At 46.3% G+C, this 18,626-nt stretch overlaps 1 protein-coding gene across 1 annotated transcript; it reads right to left on the bottom strand.

The window, feature by feature from the left end:
• Positions 1-7,525: 7,525 nt before the first annotated feature.
• Positions 7,526-15,268, bottom strand: LOC140390132 (uncharacterized). Its single transcript, XM_072475061.1, has 4 exons — positions 15,225-15,268; positions 12,824-13,727; positions 11,614-11,764; positions 7,526-11,525 (listed from the first exon to the last, which is right to left on the bottom strand). Exons 2-4 carry the CDS (start codon positions 13,268-13,270, stop codon positions 10,237-10,239), a joined length of 1,887 nt encoding a protein of 628 aa, XP_072331162.1. The 5' UTR covers positions 13,271-13,727; positions 15,225-15,268; the 3' UTR covers positions 7,526-10,236.
• Positions 15,269-18,626: the final 3,358 nt, after the last annotated feature.

Genomic DNA, 18,626 nt, shown 5'->3' with positions numbered 1-18,626 from the left:
CTGTGGCTTTGTTGCCTGCATAATAGTCAACTGAACAATTGGTGGAGTTTCTGACGGCTAAATTTCAGCAGCAGAGAATAGAGAAAACCTGGTCAGGGTAGCTGAGCCAACTCGGGCAACCATAGAGAGAGTGGAGCAAAGACTGGAGGCGTAGGATGCATCGCTCCAGAAGGTGGAGGCGTCAGTGGATGACCATGAAGATTGGTTGGCTTTGTTGGAGGTAGAAACGCGACTGCTGGTAGAAGGCCAGAAGTTAAGAGAGAAGGCGGATGATCTGGAGAATTGCTCGAGGGGCAGGATCAAGGAACGCAGGCCTCAAAGTATATGGCAAGGATTTTCAAAAAGCTGGTGTGGGAGGGGCATCTTTGACCAACCTCCTGAGGTGGATCGGGCACACAGGTAGCTGAGGAGGAAGCCAAAAGTGGAAGAGTTGCTGAGGGCAATCATTGTGTGGTTGCAGCAGTACCTGGATAAGGAGAACATTCTGTGGTGGGCAAAGGAGACAAGAGAGTGTATCTGGGAAGGTCATGCGGTTCGCATTTGTCAGTACTTGGGTGCGGAGTTAGCCAAACCACGGGGCGGGTTCAATAGGATCAAAACGGCCCTATTCTGGAACAATATATTATTCTGGGTGTTATACCCAGCTTGTTTGTGGGCCAAGAGCACTATTTTGATACGGCGGAGAGGCGAGTAGGTTTTTGAGGAACAAGGGACTGGTGAACTTGCGAGAACATTTTGGTGGATTCATCTGTGAACAGATGGACTGGAGGTGCTGGGCTCAGGAAGGGAAGGAAACTATTTCCATTTATGCCGGGTTATAATGTTTGATGTTGTTGTTCTGTCTCCATTGTTCAATTAGTTACAGGTATTAAAATAGAATATGTTGAATGTCTTTTTACCCTCCCAGGTGTTGTGTTAGATATGTATTCAAATGTGGGACATTCAGTGGGTAATGCGGGGGGGGGGGAGACAGAGGAGCTTGGGAGGGCACGGGGGGGGGGGGGGGGGGGAGACAGAGGAGCTTGGGAGGGCACAAAGGTCAGGTTGGGCAGAGTAGCTCTTTGGGATGGAGAAAATGGTTGCCTTGGGTGGGGGTCACCCTGTTGGCAAGTAGGCTAGTTAACGGAAGCGTAGTGGGGTAGAGTTGTGGAGGGAGGGGAGATTGGGTCAGGATGGTTTTCTTTGTTTGTGGCCTGTGGGGGGGGGGGGGGGGGGGGGGCAGGTTGTTTTGTGCTTGGGTTGTGAGTGGGGGAGGAGGTGGGCTGCTGGCGTGGATGGAGTTGGTGTGGGGCAGTTAGTTAAGGGAGGATGGCGGCAGACATCCTGAGGAGGCCCTGGAGGTGAGCGAGCCGTGGATCTGGCCTGGAGGAGCCTATTAAAGGGGAGGTTAGCCCCACTGGATTAGGGGTGGCGCCGAGGTCCCAGGTTCGATCCCGGCTCTGGGTCACTGTCTGTGTGGAGTTTGCACATTTTCCCTGTGTTTGCGTGGGTTTTGCCCCCACAACCCAAAGATGTGTAGGTTAGGTGGATTGGCCACGCTAAATTGCCCCTTAATTGGAAAAAATGAATTGGATACTCTAAATTTATTTTTTTTAAATTAAAGAGGGAGTACGGCTGATCAGAGAGGGGGGCGGGGGTTGCCTGGAGTCCCCTAACTCGGCTGACCTCTTGGAACTTTCAGGGTTAAATGGGCCAATTAAGAAGAGTTTAAAGGCAGACGTAGTTTTTAAAAATAAATTTAGAGTACCTAATTTTTTTTTTTCCAATTAAGGGGCAATTTATCATGGCCAATCCACCTACCCTGCACATCTTTTGAGTTGTGGGGGTGAGACCCAAGCAGACATGGGGAGAATGTGCAAACTCCTCACGGATTGAACCCGGGTCCTCAGCTCCGCGAGGCAGCAATGCTAACGATTGTGCCACAGTGCCTCCCAGACGTAGTGTTCTTACAAGAGACCCATTTGAAGATAGTTGATCAGACGAGGTTGAGGAAAGCTTGGGTGGGGCAGGTATTTCATTCGGGGCTGGACATGAAGGCAAGGAGAGTAGCGATGCTGGTTAGTAAGAGGGTGGCCTTTGTGTGTGTGTCTGTGGGGGGGGGGGGGGAGAGAGAGTCCAGTGGCGGACCCTGGGGTAAGATTTGTGATGGTAAGTGGGAGCCTTAAGGGGGCGCCCGTAGTGCTGGTGAATACCTATGCCCCAAATTGGGATGATGCAGAATTTATGAAGAGGGTACTGGCAAAGGTTCCGGTCTTGGACACGCACCGGCTGATTATAAGGGGGGTGGATTTTAATACAATGTTGGACCTTAGGTTGGATCCGACGTGTCCTAGGACCCTGAAAGTGGTGGCGATGGCAAAGGAACTGTTGGGGTTTATGGAGTAGATGGGAGGGGTGGACCTATGGCGGTTTTGTAGGCCGGAACAAAACATGTCCATCTGGTGTATTCCTGGAAGATTTCTTCATCATAGACAAAACATTGTTGCCGGTAATAGTTGGGTCGGAATATTTGGCGAACGTGGTGTCCGACCACACGCCACACTGCGTGAGGAAAGGGGCGGCTCCTGGCGGCCACTTGATGTGGGATGATTAGCCGACAAGGGGACTTGCGAAAAGATATGGGTGGCTATTCGAAACTATGTGGAGCACAATAAGATGGGCGTGGTCTCCACCTCCGTGGTGTGGGAAATGTCAAAGGTGGGGATCAGAGGGGAGTTTATCTCGAGCCGGACGCGTAGGGAGAAGGTGGAGCGATTAGGGAGGCAGAGGTTGGAGGAGGCCATTTTGGCGGTGGATCGGAGATACTCAATGGCCCCTGAGAAGGTGCTGTTAAAAGAAAGAAGGGAGGCATGTGGCACAGTGGTTAGCACTGCAGCCTCATGGCGCTGAGGACCCGAGTTCTAATCCCGGCCCTGGTCACTGTCCGTGTGGAGTTTGCACATTCTCCACGTGTCTGCGTGGGTTTCACCCCCACAACCCAAAGATGTGTAGGTTAGGTGGATTGGCCACTCTAAATTGCCCCTTAATTGGAACAAGAAAATAATTGGGTACTCTAAATTTTTAAAAAAATAAAGGAAGAAGCTCCAAATGGAGTTTGAGCTTATGTTGATGGGGAAGGCATTGGGGAAACTGCCGGGTTAGAGGGTTGATATGTGAGCATGGGCAAAAGGCCAGCAGGATGCTTGCGCATCAGTTGAGGAGGCAGGCGGCAGCGAGTGAAATTGGGCGGATGCGAGATCGGGGGTTGGTTACTGTGTCGGGGGAGGTGTATGGAGTGTTTTACCGGGAATTGTATTGTTCGGTGGGGATGAGGGCATGAGGTGGTTTTGGATGGACTGAAGTTCCCAATGGTTGAGGAGGGGTTGGGCCCTCCGATTGGATGGGGGAGGTAATGGGGTGTGTGAGCTCAATGCAGTCGGGGAAGGCACCGTCAGGATGGGTTTGCAGCAGAGTTCTATAAAACGTTTGGTTCGGAATTGGGGCCCTTATTAGTCGAGATGTACAATAAATCGGTTGGTAAGCGAGAGCTCTTGCCCAGGCTGTCTCAGGCTTCTATCTCGCTCATTTTTAAAAGGACAAAGACCTGGAGCAATGTGGATTGTATTGCCCAATATCGCTGTTAAATGTAGACATGAAGGTACGTAGAGGGGACTGTGTGCCGGGGTGATATGGGAGGACCAAACGGAGTTTGTGAAAGGGCAGCAGCTGTAGTCTAATGTTAGATGATTATTAAACATGATTATGATGCACCCGGGAGGCCAAGAAATGGAGATAGTAGTGTCAATGGATGCGGAGAAAGCGTTTGACCAGATTGAATGGGAGGATTTGATTTGATTTTGTTCTATAAATTTAAAGTACCCGATTCATTTTTTTTCCAATTATGGGGCAATTTAGATGGCAAATCCACCTACCCTGCACATCTTTGGGTTGTGGATAGAGACCCACACAGACACAGGGAGAATGTGCAAACTCCACAGGACAGTGACCTGGGGCCAAGATCAAACCCGGGTCCTCAACGCCGTGAGGCAGCAGTGCTAACTACTGCATGGGGCGTATTTGTTTGAAGTTGTAGGCCGGTTTGGGTTTGGGCTTTGTGGATTAGGTTAGGTTGCTGTGCAAGACCCCCAAAGTGAGCGTCCATACTAATAACCTTAGTTCGGAGTACCTTGGTTGCACCGGGGGACGAGGCAAGGGTGTCCACTCTCCCTGTTGCTCTTCGCTTTCGCGATTAAGCCGTTAGCAATGGCACTTATGAGCCTCGGGGGGTGGAGCATTGTGTCTCCTTGTATGCAGACGATCTCCTGCTGTATATTTAAAACCCGGTGGAGAGCTTTGACGAGATTATGGAGAACTGGGGAGTTTAGTTCTTTTTCGGGATACAAGCTCAACATGAGGAGGAGCGAGGTATTTACAAACAATGCGCGTGGGCAGGGAAAGAGCTTGGACAAATTGACGTTCCGGTTGGTTGGGGCAAGCTTTCGATACGTGGGAATACAAGTGCCGCATGATTGGGGTCAGTTGCACAAGTTACATTTGGCTAAAGGAAGATTTTAAGAGATGGTAAGTTTTGTCGTTAACGTTAGCTGGAAGGGTCCAGACGGTAAAGATAACAGTGTTGGCAAAGTTTGTTTGTCTTCCAGAACCTCCTGATCTTTGTGCCCAAGTCTTTTTTCAATAGGGTTAATAATGATTTCAGGGGCGGTGAAAGCATGGTGGCGCAGTGGGTTAGCCCTGCAGTCTCATGGCGCCGAGGTCCCAGGTTCGATCCCGGCTCTGGGTCATTGTCTGTATGCAGTTTGCACATTCTCGTGTTTGCGTGGGTTTCGCCCCCACAACCCAAAAGATGTTCACGCTAGGTGGATTGGCCACGCTAAATTGCCCCTTAATTGTAAAAAATAAATTGGGTACTCTAAATTTAAAAAAAAATAATGATTTCAGAGTTTATATGGGCAAGTAAGGTACCTCGGCCCAGCAGGATGTTCCTGAAGAGAGATAGACGGTTAGCGTTTTCGAGCCTGCTGAATTATAACTGGGCAGCGAACGTTGCAAAAGTCAGGAAGTAGGCAGTGGAGGAGAGGTCGGTGTGGGGACAGATGGAGGAGGCTTCTTGCAGAGGGTCGGGTTTGAGGGCTGCGCTTCTGTTCTCGGCGGCTAAGTACTCCACGAGCCCTGTAGTGGTATCAGCATTGAGGGTATGGAACCAATGCCAACAGCATTTTAAGATGGAAGGCGCATCGTTGGCGCGGATATGTAGTAATCATAGACTGGGGTAGACTCCACGTTTAGGGTGTCGGAACAGGTGGGAATAGAATGCTTCAGGGACCTGTTCATGGAGAGTGGGTATGTTAGGGGAGTCAGAGGCGGAGTACCAGCTGCCAAAGGGGAATGGGTTTAAATACCTTCAAAATTAGGCACTTTGCTAGGAAGGAGCTGCCTTCATTCCTGAAGTTGCCACCTCCGGTGTAACAAGATAAGATTTTGTCGGAGGGCGAGGTTGGGAAGGGCAAGATCTCGGATGTATATGGGGAGCTGATGGAGAGAGAGATCCTCGGTGGAGAAAGTCAAACCGAAATGGGAAGAGGAGCTCGGGGAGGGAGGGACCTTTGAAGCTGGGATCTAGAGTGAGGCTCTGTGAAGGGTTAACTCAACCTCGTCATGTGCGAGACTAAGTCTTATTCAGTTCAAAGTACTGCATAATGCACATGACGATGTCAAGGATGAGTTGGCTCTTTCCCGGGGTAGAGGATGTGTGGGCGGTGTGCAGGGGGGCCAGTGAACCAGGTCCACATGTTCTAGGCATGTCTAAAGTTGGAGTTCCGGAAAGCTTTTGCAGAGACAATGTGAACGGTTTTTGGGGTAAGGTGGCTCCGAGCCCGTGGAGTCTCGGAGGATCTGGGAATGCAGGTGGGAGAGAGGCTGACGTGTTGGCCTTTTCCTCCCTGATAGCCCGGAAGAGGATATTACTGGGACTTGGCAGAGTTTCTGCACCTCGAAAAGATTACGTTTGTCATCAGGGGCGCAGATGAGCGAGTCTTGTCGAGGTCGATTTCGTACAGGAGTGCTAAAATGTCAGCAAGGGTGGGGGGAGTTTTACCCTTTTGGGGGTTTGCTACTATAATTATAAGAGGGGGGTCGGAGGGAGTGGGCTGGGTTGGACAGATAAGGGCAGTTACGACGGGGATACTGTTTGATGATTTTTGGCGTTGTTGCTTTCTCTTCCTTTCCTTCCGACTTGAAAATGCCTCGAACAAAAATATTTAAAAAAAGATAAAGTGCCCCACAAAAGGTCACATGGGATTTTGGATAATTGTTTGGATAGAAGATTGGCTAACCAACAGAGAATTGGGATAAATGGGTCTTTTTCCGGTTGGCAAGATGTAACTAGTGGGGTGCCATAGAGTTTGGTCCTTCGGCCCCAATTATTTACAATATATATTAATAACTTGGGTTTAGGGATAGAAGGCACTATAGCCAAGTTTGCAGATGACAGGAAAATGGTGGGATAGTAAGTTGTAATGCGGAAATAAGAAATCTACAAATGGATATAGATGGGTTAGGTGAGTGGGCCAAAATTTGACAGATGGAGTTTAAGATCAGATGCGAGGCTATCTGTTTTGGCCGGAAAAATGGAAAGGCAATTTATTATCTAAATGGAGAGAAACTTCAGAATGCTTTGGTGCAGAGGGATCTGGGTGTCCTCGTGCAGGAAACTAGTATGTAGGTACAGCAGGAAATAAGGAAGGCAAATGGAATTTGGTTTATAGCTAAAGGAACAGAGTATAAAAGTAGGCAAGTGTTGCTACAACTGTACAGGGTATTGGTGAGAATGCACCTGGAGTACTGTGTATAGTTTTGGTCCCATTATTTGAGGAGGGATTTAGTTGCATCAGAGGCAGATCAGAAGAGGTTCACTAGATTGATTCCAGAGATGAGTGGTTTGTCTTATGAAGAGAGATTGAGCAGTTTATGCCTATATTCTTTCGAGTTTAGAAGAATGAGAGGAGATCTAATTGAGGTATATAAGATGATAAAAGGTATTGATAAAGTAGACATAAAGTGAATTTTTCCTCTTGTGGGAACATGTGGATCAAAAGGTCAGAGTTTTAGGATAAGGGATAGCAGTTTTAAATTAAAGCCGAGATGAGGAGAAATTACTTCTCCCAAAGGGAGCGAATCTGTGAAATTCACTACCCCAGAGTGCATTGGATGCCGAGACTTTGAGTAAATGTAATGAGATAGACAGATCTTTAATTAGTAATAGGTTGAAAGGTTATGGAGGATGGGCAGGAAAGTGAAGTTGAGGCTGAAAGGAGATCAACCATGATCATATTGAATGGCGGAGCGGGCTCGAGGGGCTGAATTGCCTAATCCTGATCCTAGTTCTTGTGTTTTTCTTATGTTCAATCAGTGCTTCGTCGGATGGCCCTGTCATTGGTGACTTTACAATGCCCCAGAGACCACGTACCTGAGCTGCCTCTCACTTTCCTGTCTCATTTTAAAAGCAGTAAATGTCACACCATCAAACCATTATGAACAAACTAAAATTAATATATTTATTAACATGTAAGATTTTACTCCGAAGCAGAAAAAATACTGCCAGAAACAAATGGGACTAAATAAACATTATGGAATATTTACAACACAGAATCAGGAAGATGGCACATGTGCAGAGGGTACCGGCAGGCTGCGTGCAGCGGAGTAAGATCATTGGATTTCTGCACAATCGCAGACCTGTGCGCCTATGCAGCCGGTATCGGTCACCATCGTTTTTGGCAAGAGACACAGCATGAGAGAAAATAGGTCGGGAGAAAGCTTGTGCAGCATAAGCAAAGTAGAAAGCAGATGAGCAGAATGGTTTGTTTCTGTGCTTTAAAACCTAGAATCAAATCAGAAAATTCTGGAAACATCAGCAGGTCAGATAATAGCCCACCTCTTCCCCCTCCAGTTGGCAGCTGCCTGCTTCTATTCCCCCTGTGCTCCACCCCCTGCCCCCACACTCACCGTCCCTGCTGAGGTCCCACGATCAAATATCCCTTATTTATTTCCTCAGAGTTTGTCACTTGGGAGTCAGTCTCCGAATCATTGTCCCTTCCCAAGCAAGAGGAACTCCCGAAGCAGTTTCTGCCCCAAACACAGAGTCACTCCCCGAGTCATAGTGTTACTCTTCGAGTCACAGTGTTACTCCCCAAATCACAGTGTTACGCTCTGAATCACAGCATGTATGTCCCAGAGTCACTCCCCGAGTTACATTCACTTGTCAAGCATTGGGTTATTCTGCTTTCTCAATCTCTTCTCCCTCCCATTGCCCTCTCTCCTGTGCATGTGCTGATCCCACCACTGCACTACCTTGGATGCTGTGGGTCTTCCTCTTCTGATCTGCTGTTAAATACATCTGAGGCTACACATCCCACACTGATGTTCAGTTTGAAAGTCTCCGAGGATGGAGAATGCTTTTCCCATATTAGAAAACTCTGTCAAACATTTACCAGAGAAGGAGCAGTTTTTTTAGAGATGTCATCCTGCAATATCCACACTTAGTGACTATTCAGTGAGCTATGGATCTGAATTTGTCTGAATTTTATATCATATCCACACTAATGTTCAGGCAGTATCCTGTGGGGAATCAGATATGGAAATGTTCCTTATGCTGTGTGAGAAAATCCAGCTGTTTACTCAGTACTTTGTGCCGAACTGTTTGACTGGAGCAAACCCAACCCGGGTGAAAGGGCCTGGAGGGCTGGGTATTCGTTCCAGGGTGGCAGAGCACCCTGGGTGTTGGGTCTGGTGACCCTGGAATGAGTGAGGAGGACTTTTTTTTAAACTTTGAAAATTTTTTTTTGAGTGCCCAATTCTTTTTTTTCCCAATTAGTGCAGACAATTTACCTATCCTGCTCATCTTTAGGTTGAAACCCACGCAGACAAGGGGAGAATGTGCAAAATTCACATGGACAGTGAGTCAGGGCCGGGGTGGAACCCGGGTCCTCAGCGCTGAGGCAGCAGTGCTAGCCATAGCACCACCGTGCCACCCTAATGAGGAGGATATTGGGTGAGGAAGCTGGCTGGGTGGAAGGTCTGTCTCGGAGAACTGCACTGAATCGAAGTTTAAAAAAACCAGAGAAACATAAAGCAGCGGTCACTCCTCACACTTCCCACATCCCATCCATGCAAACCGATGGTCCAGCCTCGCCCTGCCACATGGTCCCTCATACCCTCTATGTCATCCCATGGCCCCTGACCATGACACCTCCGTATCTTTCATGACAACTTATGCATCCAACCACTCCTATGGTTCCTCTTACCCTCCACACCAACATCTGTCCCCCATCCAGTTCACATGGCCCTTTATAGCCTCTGTACCAACTTTGTGCTCATTCATACCAGCCTATGATGCCCACCCACCGCCCTTATACCATCCAAACCTTATCCAGTATCCACAATGGTCAGACCTCAGGCCCCATGCTGACGTAAAATAAATGAAGTTTGAAGTGTCTGTTGCAGACTTTATTTTTTTTAAACCATTCATTTATATAAAAAACCCAATGAATACATTTATAGCCCTTATAGCCAATGTATCATTCAATTGCATAATCGAGTCTAAAAAAACAAACATTGAAATTCATAGTCCCACTTCAAGTGTCCATAATCACTTGGAACTGTCAATCAAAATGATATGGCAGACATGCTACTGTGATAATGGAATGTTGTGAAATTTATCATTCAACATTAACCCTGTCATTCCCTGAGGCTTATCTCAACAGAGTGATAGCCAATATTTTTTAGCATTCCGGTTTCTTCAGAATTAAAGCAGGAGGTTTAAATGCCTGGATATTAACAGCTCCATTTGACAGTTCAGGATCTTGACAATTGTTTTTGACAGTTCTTTGAGCTCTCAGTTCCAATGCACTTATTCACTTTTCAAGCACATTCATTTCTACTTTCAGTAATGTCAAATGGCAGCTTACCTCCCGCAAAGATGCCTGAAGACCATATCCTTTGCAAATAATCCATTGAGTTCAGACCTAATCCTCCTAGATTTAATCTGTACACGTCGGGTTTCAGACATTTCTCACCCAAGCCCAAACTAGTGGAGGCAGCTGCTGATTTGTATGGACAGCTGCCTCTGTGAAACACACAAATCTCAATCTGGCCAATTCCTGATCCCATGAAAATAGGAGGTGTTATGATTGGGGGTGAGGGGATGGGGGTAGGACTCTCAGATTTGGGCCTCCATTATCCTCACAATGGAGAGGATCTCTTGTCATTGCAAAAATCCAGACAGAAAAATAATGGCATCGAGGAGGCAGTGTTGGAGGGATGGACCGTAAGACCTTCCGCATATACCCCATGACGTGTGCCAGAGGCATGTCCAGCAGCAGATGTCTCTGCGCTGGGCATTTGCTGCCCAGAAGGTGCAGGCTCTATAATCTGAGGCAGACTCGGTCTCATTTCATTCAAAGTTTCATTGCTTCTTCGCAGAAGCTGACAAAGAACCTCATTTTGCTGCTGAAGAATCTCATTGTTTCTTTGTAAATGCTGCTGAAGAATCTCATTGTTTCTTTGTAGATGCTGCTGAAGAATCTCATTGTTTCTTTGCAGGTGATTCTGAAGAATCTCATTGTTTCTTTGTCGATGATTCTGAAGAATCTCACTGTTTCTTTGTCGATGCGGCTGAAGAATCTCATTGTTTCTTTGTCGATGATTGTGAAGAATCTCATTGTTGCTTTGTAGATGCGGCTGAAGAATCTCATTGTTTCTTTGTCGATGTGGCTGAAGAATCTCATTGTTTCTTTGTTGATGATTGTGTAGAATCTCATTGTTGCTTTGTAGATGCGGTTGAAGAATCTCATTGTTTCTTTGTGGATGCGGTTGAAGATTCTCATTGTTTATTTGTCGATGGTTGTGAAGAATCTCATTGTTTCTTTGTAGATGTGGTTGAAGAATCTCATTGTTTTGTTTTCGATGATTATGAAGAATCCCATTGTCTCTTTGTAGATGCGGTTGAAGAATCTCATTGTTTCTTTGAAGATTGTGACTAACCTCCATCTTAAATTCAGTCAAAGTTTCCTGAAGCAAGTTAGAAGTGACCTGATAACTTTCTGTGCTTTGAACCTGCTCCTGATGTAAGGGCTCAAGAAGTTTCAGATCATCTTCATTTTCTTCACCAGCAGCATGGGCCTGATGTTGTCCGTGTGCTCGTGGAGACGGCGGAGCTACTGCTCCCAAAACTGCAGATTCCTTTCCACCGGAAGGTTTTGAGCATCCTCCCTCCACCACAGCAGCGAGATCATCACAGGCCTCCTCCTTCACACAGGTCACAATATTTAACTTTAACTCATCAACACTACCCTCCAAATCAGACATCTTACCCTCCTGACACTCCTCCCCCTCTCCCACTGCAGCTGCCATGCCACATTGCTGTGAGGTATTCACCTCCGACCCTTCCTCATCAGCTCTTTCAGGAATCTCGGATGCTGCTGCCAACTCTCCTCCATCACCATCTGATGTGTCCATGGACACCTGTGTATCTGTCAAAGGAAGAAAATCACAATTATTATCTTTTGTCGCATAAATTAACTCTCCCCTTAAGTTTGAACACTCAGCTGCTGACATCACCTTCACTCATCCCCATATCTGATCCACCATTGGTTATCGTGGGGTTGGAGAGATCAAACAGCTTGCTCATGAACCCCTCCAGTTCCGTCAGCTCCTTGCTATAAGGAAACCGCCCTCCAGTCGACGAGCACTCCTGGGCGTCCTGGGCCAGCTTTACCAAAAGAAAGAAATTAAAATTAAAAATGAATCATGGTCCAGACTTTGCTATGCTGTTTTGTGACACATTTTCCGAGTGCTGGAGACAGTTTCAGCCTGTACCCAGTGCGACTTCTTATTGGAGATCAATCTTCTGACAAAGTCAGAGCCATCTCCAAAACAACTGCATTTTACAAAACCTCGTAAAATTAGGAAAATAAATTTTGTGACCTTTCTGTATTTTCAACTCAAAAACGACAATTTAAAGTTTCAGAAATTAACATCAAAACATATTTAATATTCAGATATTCCCCTTTTGCCCATCACAGGGAAACTTGTGCAGACGTAGCAGCTTCTATACAGATCGATGACTTCCTTTGGTTATGTTTGGTGATCTGGTCAACGGTTAAATTGACCTTCTTGAAATGATTGGACTGATGGTGGGAGAGTTTGGAGACAGACACTGCTGAGATAGACAGTGCTTTGGAAGGACAGCGCCCCTGTATGAGCACTGGAGGGTAAACAACACAAACAACTCTCACCATAAGGGAAGCAGGTGAGTCGCAGTGTGAATGTGCGAGTGTCTTTGGCGGTCTGATAACTGAGAATGATTTGTCACACATGTCGCCTGTAAATGGTTTGTCTTCTGTGGGAATGTGTTGCTTAGCGCCGAGGGAAGGTGACTCAGGGAATAATCAGTCACATATCATAGCACAGTGGTTAGCATCGTTGCTTCAAAGCGCCAGATCTTGGGTTTGATTCCCGGCTTGGGTCACTATCTGTGCTGAGTCTGCACGTTCTCCCCGTGCCTGTGTGGGTTTCCTCCGGGTACTCTGGTTTCCTCCTGCAAGTCCCGAAAGATATGCTTGTTAGGCGAATTGGACATTCTGAATTCTCCCTCAGTGTACTTGAACAGGCACCGGAGTGTGGCGACTAGGTGATTTTCACAGTAATTTCTTTGCAGAGTTCATGTAAACCTACTTGTGACACTAATAAAGATTATTATTGTATTCTATAAGTGAATATGACGGTGTACACAAGAAGCCAGTGAGTCCAAAAATAATTTGTCACATACCTGGCATGAGAAGGGTTTCTCGCCTGGGTGAACGCGCTGGTGTCCGTCGAGGTGCGATAACTGCGAGAATGAGTTGTCAAACACCTCGTATGTGAATTCTTTCACCCTTGTGTGAATACGTTGGTGTCTACGGAGGGTCGATAACAACGAGAATGATTCGTTACACACCTCACACGTGTAGGGTTTCTCCCCTGTGTGAACCCTTTGATGTGACTGAAGGTTTGCTTTTCGGTTGAAAGTCTTCTCACAAACATCACACCTGAACGGTTTCTCCCCTGTGTGAACGCGTTTGTGTTCAATGAGGCTTGAGGACTGTGTGAATGATTTATCACACAGCTCACACCTGAATGGTTTATCTCCTGTGTGTATCATCTGGTGCCTAAGGAGCATCGTAGATGTTACAAAACGTTTATCGCAAACATTACACTTGAATCGTTTCTTTTCCATGTGGCTGCACTTGTGGTAACAGTAGTTGTAACAAATGCACCTTAGAAGATCTTATGAACCTGTGAAGCCTCCTCACACACCTCACACTTGACAGCGTCCCTGTAGTCAGTGTTTCATTAGACTCGGTAAATGATTGAAGCTCTCACCACACTAGCCCACTCAGGCTTCTTCCCAGCCTCACACTGACTGATCACCCACAGCTGAACCTTCGAAAAGGTTCTGACAGAAGGTTCCACACCACTGACCAGTTTCAGATCTGATGATATGTCAAAGTTGCCCCTGACCTGACTGATTTCCAGATGATGGTTTCACTGTCCAACCTTCTCTGTGTTGAGCAATTCTGTGAAGGGACTGGATGTCTTCCCACAGTTGTGCAGTTGTTCCTTGGGTGATGATCAGGATATATCAGTGGTGTCTATCCTCTCTGTATTCTCTGGTGTAGTACGGTGCAATCCTTCTGTAAAACAGAAAAAGGAAACATGATTTTGTCTAACTCCCTCTCTTCCTTTGCTGCAAGGCCTGGTTCCAGCAGGGTGTAAGGGCCCTTCCTGTTGATTCATAGAGTCTCTATAGTGCAGAAGGAGGCCATTTGGCCTATCGAGTCTGCACCGACCCTCAGAAAGAGCAAACTACCTTGGCCTTAATCCAGCCATATTTCCACCTGACCGTTGAACACTGAGGGGCAATTTAGTATGGTCAATCCACCTAACCAGCACATCTTTAGACAGTGGGAGGAAACCACAGCACCCGGAGGAAACGCAGGCAGACGCAGGGAGAATCAAACAAGAGTCCCTAGCTCTGTGAGGCTGCAGTGATAACCACTGTGCCAGGAAATGAAAACATGATTTCCTCCAACTCCCTCTCCTCCTTTGTTGAAGGGGCTGACTCCTCAGTTAGAGACTGTTCCACAGTGAGTGTCAGTCTGCTACTCGCCTGTGTGGGGGATTAGATGCAAGTCCTTTCTTTTTCCTCACTTGACTGTCACACACCCTCTGATGACTCACTTAGTTCCTATCTTTTATTTTGCCTTTATCATTATTGGTTCATTGATCGTTAACGGAAACATACCATGAAGTCCAGCAGTGGAAGTAAGGCACTCAAAGTGTCAAAACAGGATGCTGTATTATAAAGTTTTGTATTTTGGGCCAAGGAACCCAGACTTTATGGCACCCAAAAATTGGAGAAGTTTGTTCCAATTGGTTGACTGGTGGCCACTGAATTGGCCAGGGCCATTTCTGCCCAGCAACCGAATGCGATTGGTTCCTGTCGGTGAGGTTTTCAGAGCGAACCGGGGAGAAGCCATTGGACTCTCAAGGTGGAAGCAGCTCCCTCTCTCTGCTCTGCTCCCTATTGTCAAGCTTCAGTGCATCTGATTGAGGGATCTGGATTATCGTGGGAAATATTCCAAGATTCTCTGGCCACTTTGTGCTCTCGCTTGAGCTCAACGCAGCCAGAGAATCGTGCCCTTTTTCTTCAGTGTAGGTAACGGAAGGGTTCTGGTTTATCCTGGGAAATTAGATACACTGCACTCACTCAGACTGCACGTCCCAAATTCAGCTCTCAGACACAGCACTGGGCAAAACGATCAAATCCAAGCCCAGGCTTTTGGGAAAGGTCGGGCCTTCAGGTAAAATCTTTAAAGAAGACATTTCAATGAATATGTCTCCCTCCCAGATAATTATACCTCACCTTCTCATATTCAGTCATGACCCATCAACAAAACTCAGTCTGCAAATCAGAAGGGAAATGCTTCCAATAAACACTCAATATCCAACACACAGCCAATCAAACAGCTCAGCACAAAGCATCGAGTAAACAGGTCTCTGAGCTGGATCTTCTCACACAGCATAAGGGGCATTTCCACACCTGATTGCCCACAGGATAGTCAGACTGCCTGAACATTAGTGTGGCTATTGTGCAATGTAATTCTTCTAAATTCTGCTCCTTCACTCACCATCTCCTGACTTGGTTTTGAGTCCCGACAGGAAGTGAAGCAGCTGTGGTAGAGGAAGAGGAGAGAATGGGCAGAGTGGGTGAGGTCTCTGATTGACGTCTCTCACAGCCAATCCAAATATTTCTGCAGGAACAGGACTTTCCTGAAGTTTGGGACACTGACCAGTGAAATGGAGGCAACTTTGAGCAGCAGATCAGGTGGGGATTTAAACTTGTCATTGTCCCATCTGAATAAAACCTCACTTAATGCAACTGCTGTCTCAGCACGATAGTGCAGTGGTTAGCACAACGCTTCACAGCTCCAGGGTCCTAGGTTCGATTCCTGGCTTGGGTCACTGTCTGTGCGTAGTCTGCACGTTCTCCCTATGTCTGCAAGGGTTTCCTCCGGCTGCTCTGGTTTCCTCCCACAGTCCAAAGAATTGCTGTTAGGTGAATTGAACATTCTAAATTCTCCCTCAGTGAACCCACAACAGGCGCCTGAGTGAGGCGACTAGGGGCTTTTCACAGTCACTTCCCTGCAGTGTTAATGTAAGCCTACTTGAGACACGAATAATGATTATTATTATTAGTTCCTCTGGTGAATGTTTGACAGAGATTTCTAGTGTGGGAATCACATTCTTCATCTGACAACATCAGTGTGGGATGTATGTATACCCTTGGATGTGTTTGACAGGAAATCAAAGGAAGAACACCCACAGCATCCAAGGCAGTGATGATAAGACCACAAGAATAGGAGCAGAATTAGGCCACTCGGCCCATCGATCTTCTCCGCCATTCAATCATGGCTGATATTTTTCTCATCCCCATTCTTGTCCCCATAACCCCTGATCCTCTTATTAATCAAGAACTCATCTATCTCTGTTTTAAAGACACTCAGTGATTTGGCCTCCACAGCCTTCTGCGGCAAAGATTCCACAGAATCACTGTGAATTAGTAACTTTTCAGTCCGGATGAAATGATCAATCGAACACCAAGTTACTTCAACATATGTTTATTTCTCGGCCGGTGCTAAAACCACTGTATCTCTGAGAGTTACAACAGTAAGCCAAAGTCAATACATCTAACAGCAGTTTATATACATTTTGACACTGTTTCATTGCTGAGGACAGCCCCCTCGCATTGTCTGTGCTTTCAGCTCAATTATAATTATCTTTAAAGCTAGCAACCATTCCCAAGGCCATTACTGCAATTTGTCTGGTACAAAAGAACAAGTGATTACAGCTTGCTACCAAAAAGCCTGTCTTGACATTCCTGCACACAAAGCTTTATCTAACATTTTGTTTTCCCATAAAGTTCCAATCCATCTTGAGCCAAACTCTCATCACCACCCTCATGTTTGAAAGGATCGTGCCTTTAGTCTGAGATTGTGTCCTCTGGTTCTGTTTTATCTTACAATTAGAAACATCCTCTCCACGTCCACTCTATCCAGGCCTTGCAGTATCCTGTAAGTTGCAATAAGATCCCCCCACACCCTTCCAAACTCCCAACGAGTAAAGACCCAGAGTCTTCAACTGTTATTCATATGACAGGCTTTTCATTCCAGGGATCATTCTTGTGAATCTCCCCTGGACCCTTTCCAAGGCCAGTACATCCTTCCATAGATAAGGGATGCAAAACTGCTCACAATACTCCAAATGGGGTCTTATAGACATAGAACATACAGTGCAGAAGTCTGCACCGACCCACTTAAGCCCTCACTTCCACCCTATCCCCGTAACCCAATAACCCCTCCTAACCTTTTTTGGTCATTAAGGGCAATTTATCACGGCCAATCCACCTAACCTGCATGTCTTTGGACTGTGGGAGGAAACCGGAGCACCTGGAGGAAACCCACGCAGACACGGGGAGAACGTGCAGACTCCGCACAGACAGTGACCCAGCAGGGAATCGAACCTGGGACCCTGGCGCTGTGAAGCCACAGTGCTATCCACTTGTGCTACCGTGCTGCCCTCAATTATACAGCCTCAGAAGTACATCCCTGCTCTTGTATTCTAGCCCTCTCAACATGAATGCTAACATTGCATTTGCTTTTCTAACTGTCGACTGAACCTGCATGTTAACCTGAAGAGAATCTTGAACAAGGACTCCCAAGTCTCTTTGTGCTTCTGATTTCTTAAGCAATCCCCATTTAAATAATAGTCTATGCCTCCATTCCTTCTTTTCCACAATGTATTCCAGCTGCCACTTCTTTGCCCACTCTCCTAGCCTGTCCAAGTCCTTCTGCAGCCCCCCTGCTTCCTCAATACTACCAGTCCCTCTACATATCTTTGTATCATCTGCAAACTTAGCAACAGTGCCTTCAGTTCCTTCTTCCAGATCGTTAATGTATATGATGAACTGTTGTGGTCCCAGCACCGACCTCTGAGGCACACCAATAGTCACCAGCTGCCAAACTGAGAAAGACCCCTTTATCCCCACTCTCTGCCTTCTGCCATTAAGCTAATCCTCTATCCATGACAGGATCTTACCCTGAACATCTATTTAACACTCTCCTTTGTGGCACCTTGTCAAAGGCCTTCTGGAAATCTAAATAAATTATGTCCATTGGTTCTCCTTTGTCTAACTTCCTTGTTGCTTCCTCAAAGAACTCTAACAGATGTGTCAGACATGACCTCCCCTTGACTCAATCCTATTTTATCATGCACTTCCAAGTACTTTGCGATCTCATCTTTTTTTTTTAATTTAGAGTACCCAATTCATTTTTTCCAATTAAGTATGTCAGGTGGATATACCTTTAAGAAATGTGTGCTTATCAAATAGCTGCAGTGATGTCAGTGTGTGGGTGGAGCTGGGCTGTCTTTCTGTCTTCTTACTTTCGTTTTGAGCTGTAAAGCTGCTTTGTGGCTCTGTTTTTGGTTTCGCTTTGAGTTGGAGAGCTGCATTCAAACCAAGCAAATGTGAATTGATCTCTCTCTCTGCAATCTAAACAATGTCTCCACCTCACTCGATGATTTCAAAGTAATACCTGTTTCTGTAGAGAATTTAAACCTGCTGTCTTTATTTAAAAAGGGTTTAACATATGGATGTTGCTAGGAAAGGTATTCAGGGTTACCTATAGAGTATTGTATCTGTGTGTTTTCGTGTGTTGGTATTTGATAAGATGTTTACTGTGTGTTTATAAAATGTTAACTGGGTTCATAGAATAAACATTGTTTTTGTTTTAAAAATACTTAAGGTCTCTGTTGCATAACACCTGGAGAGTGGACCTTTGTGCTCCCCATAACCAAAATCTTTTAAAAGTCGTGGGTCAGGTGAACTCCATGATATACTTTGGAGTTTTCTAAACCCTGGCCCACAATAAGGGGCAATTTAATGTGGCCAATCCACCTACCCTGCACATCTTTGGGTTGTGGGGGCGAAACTCGGGGAGAATGTGCAAACTCCACACGGACAGTGACCCAGA

Source organism: Scyliorhinus torazame, chromosome 14 (assembly GCF_047496885.1).
Source record: "Scyliorhinus torazame isolate Kashiwa2021f chromosome 14, sScyTor2.1, whole genome shotgun sequence".
Lineage (NCBI taxonomy): Eukaryota > Metazoa > Chordata > Chondrichthyes > Carcharhiniformes > Scyliorhinidae > Scyliorhinus > Scyliorhinus torazame.
The sequence above is the reverse complement of the archived record's forward strand: the minus strand, read 5'-3'. Positions and strand labels throughout refer to the sequence as shown.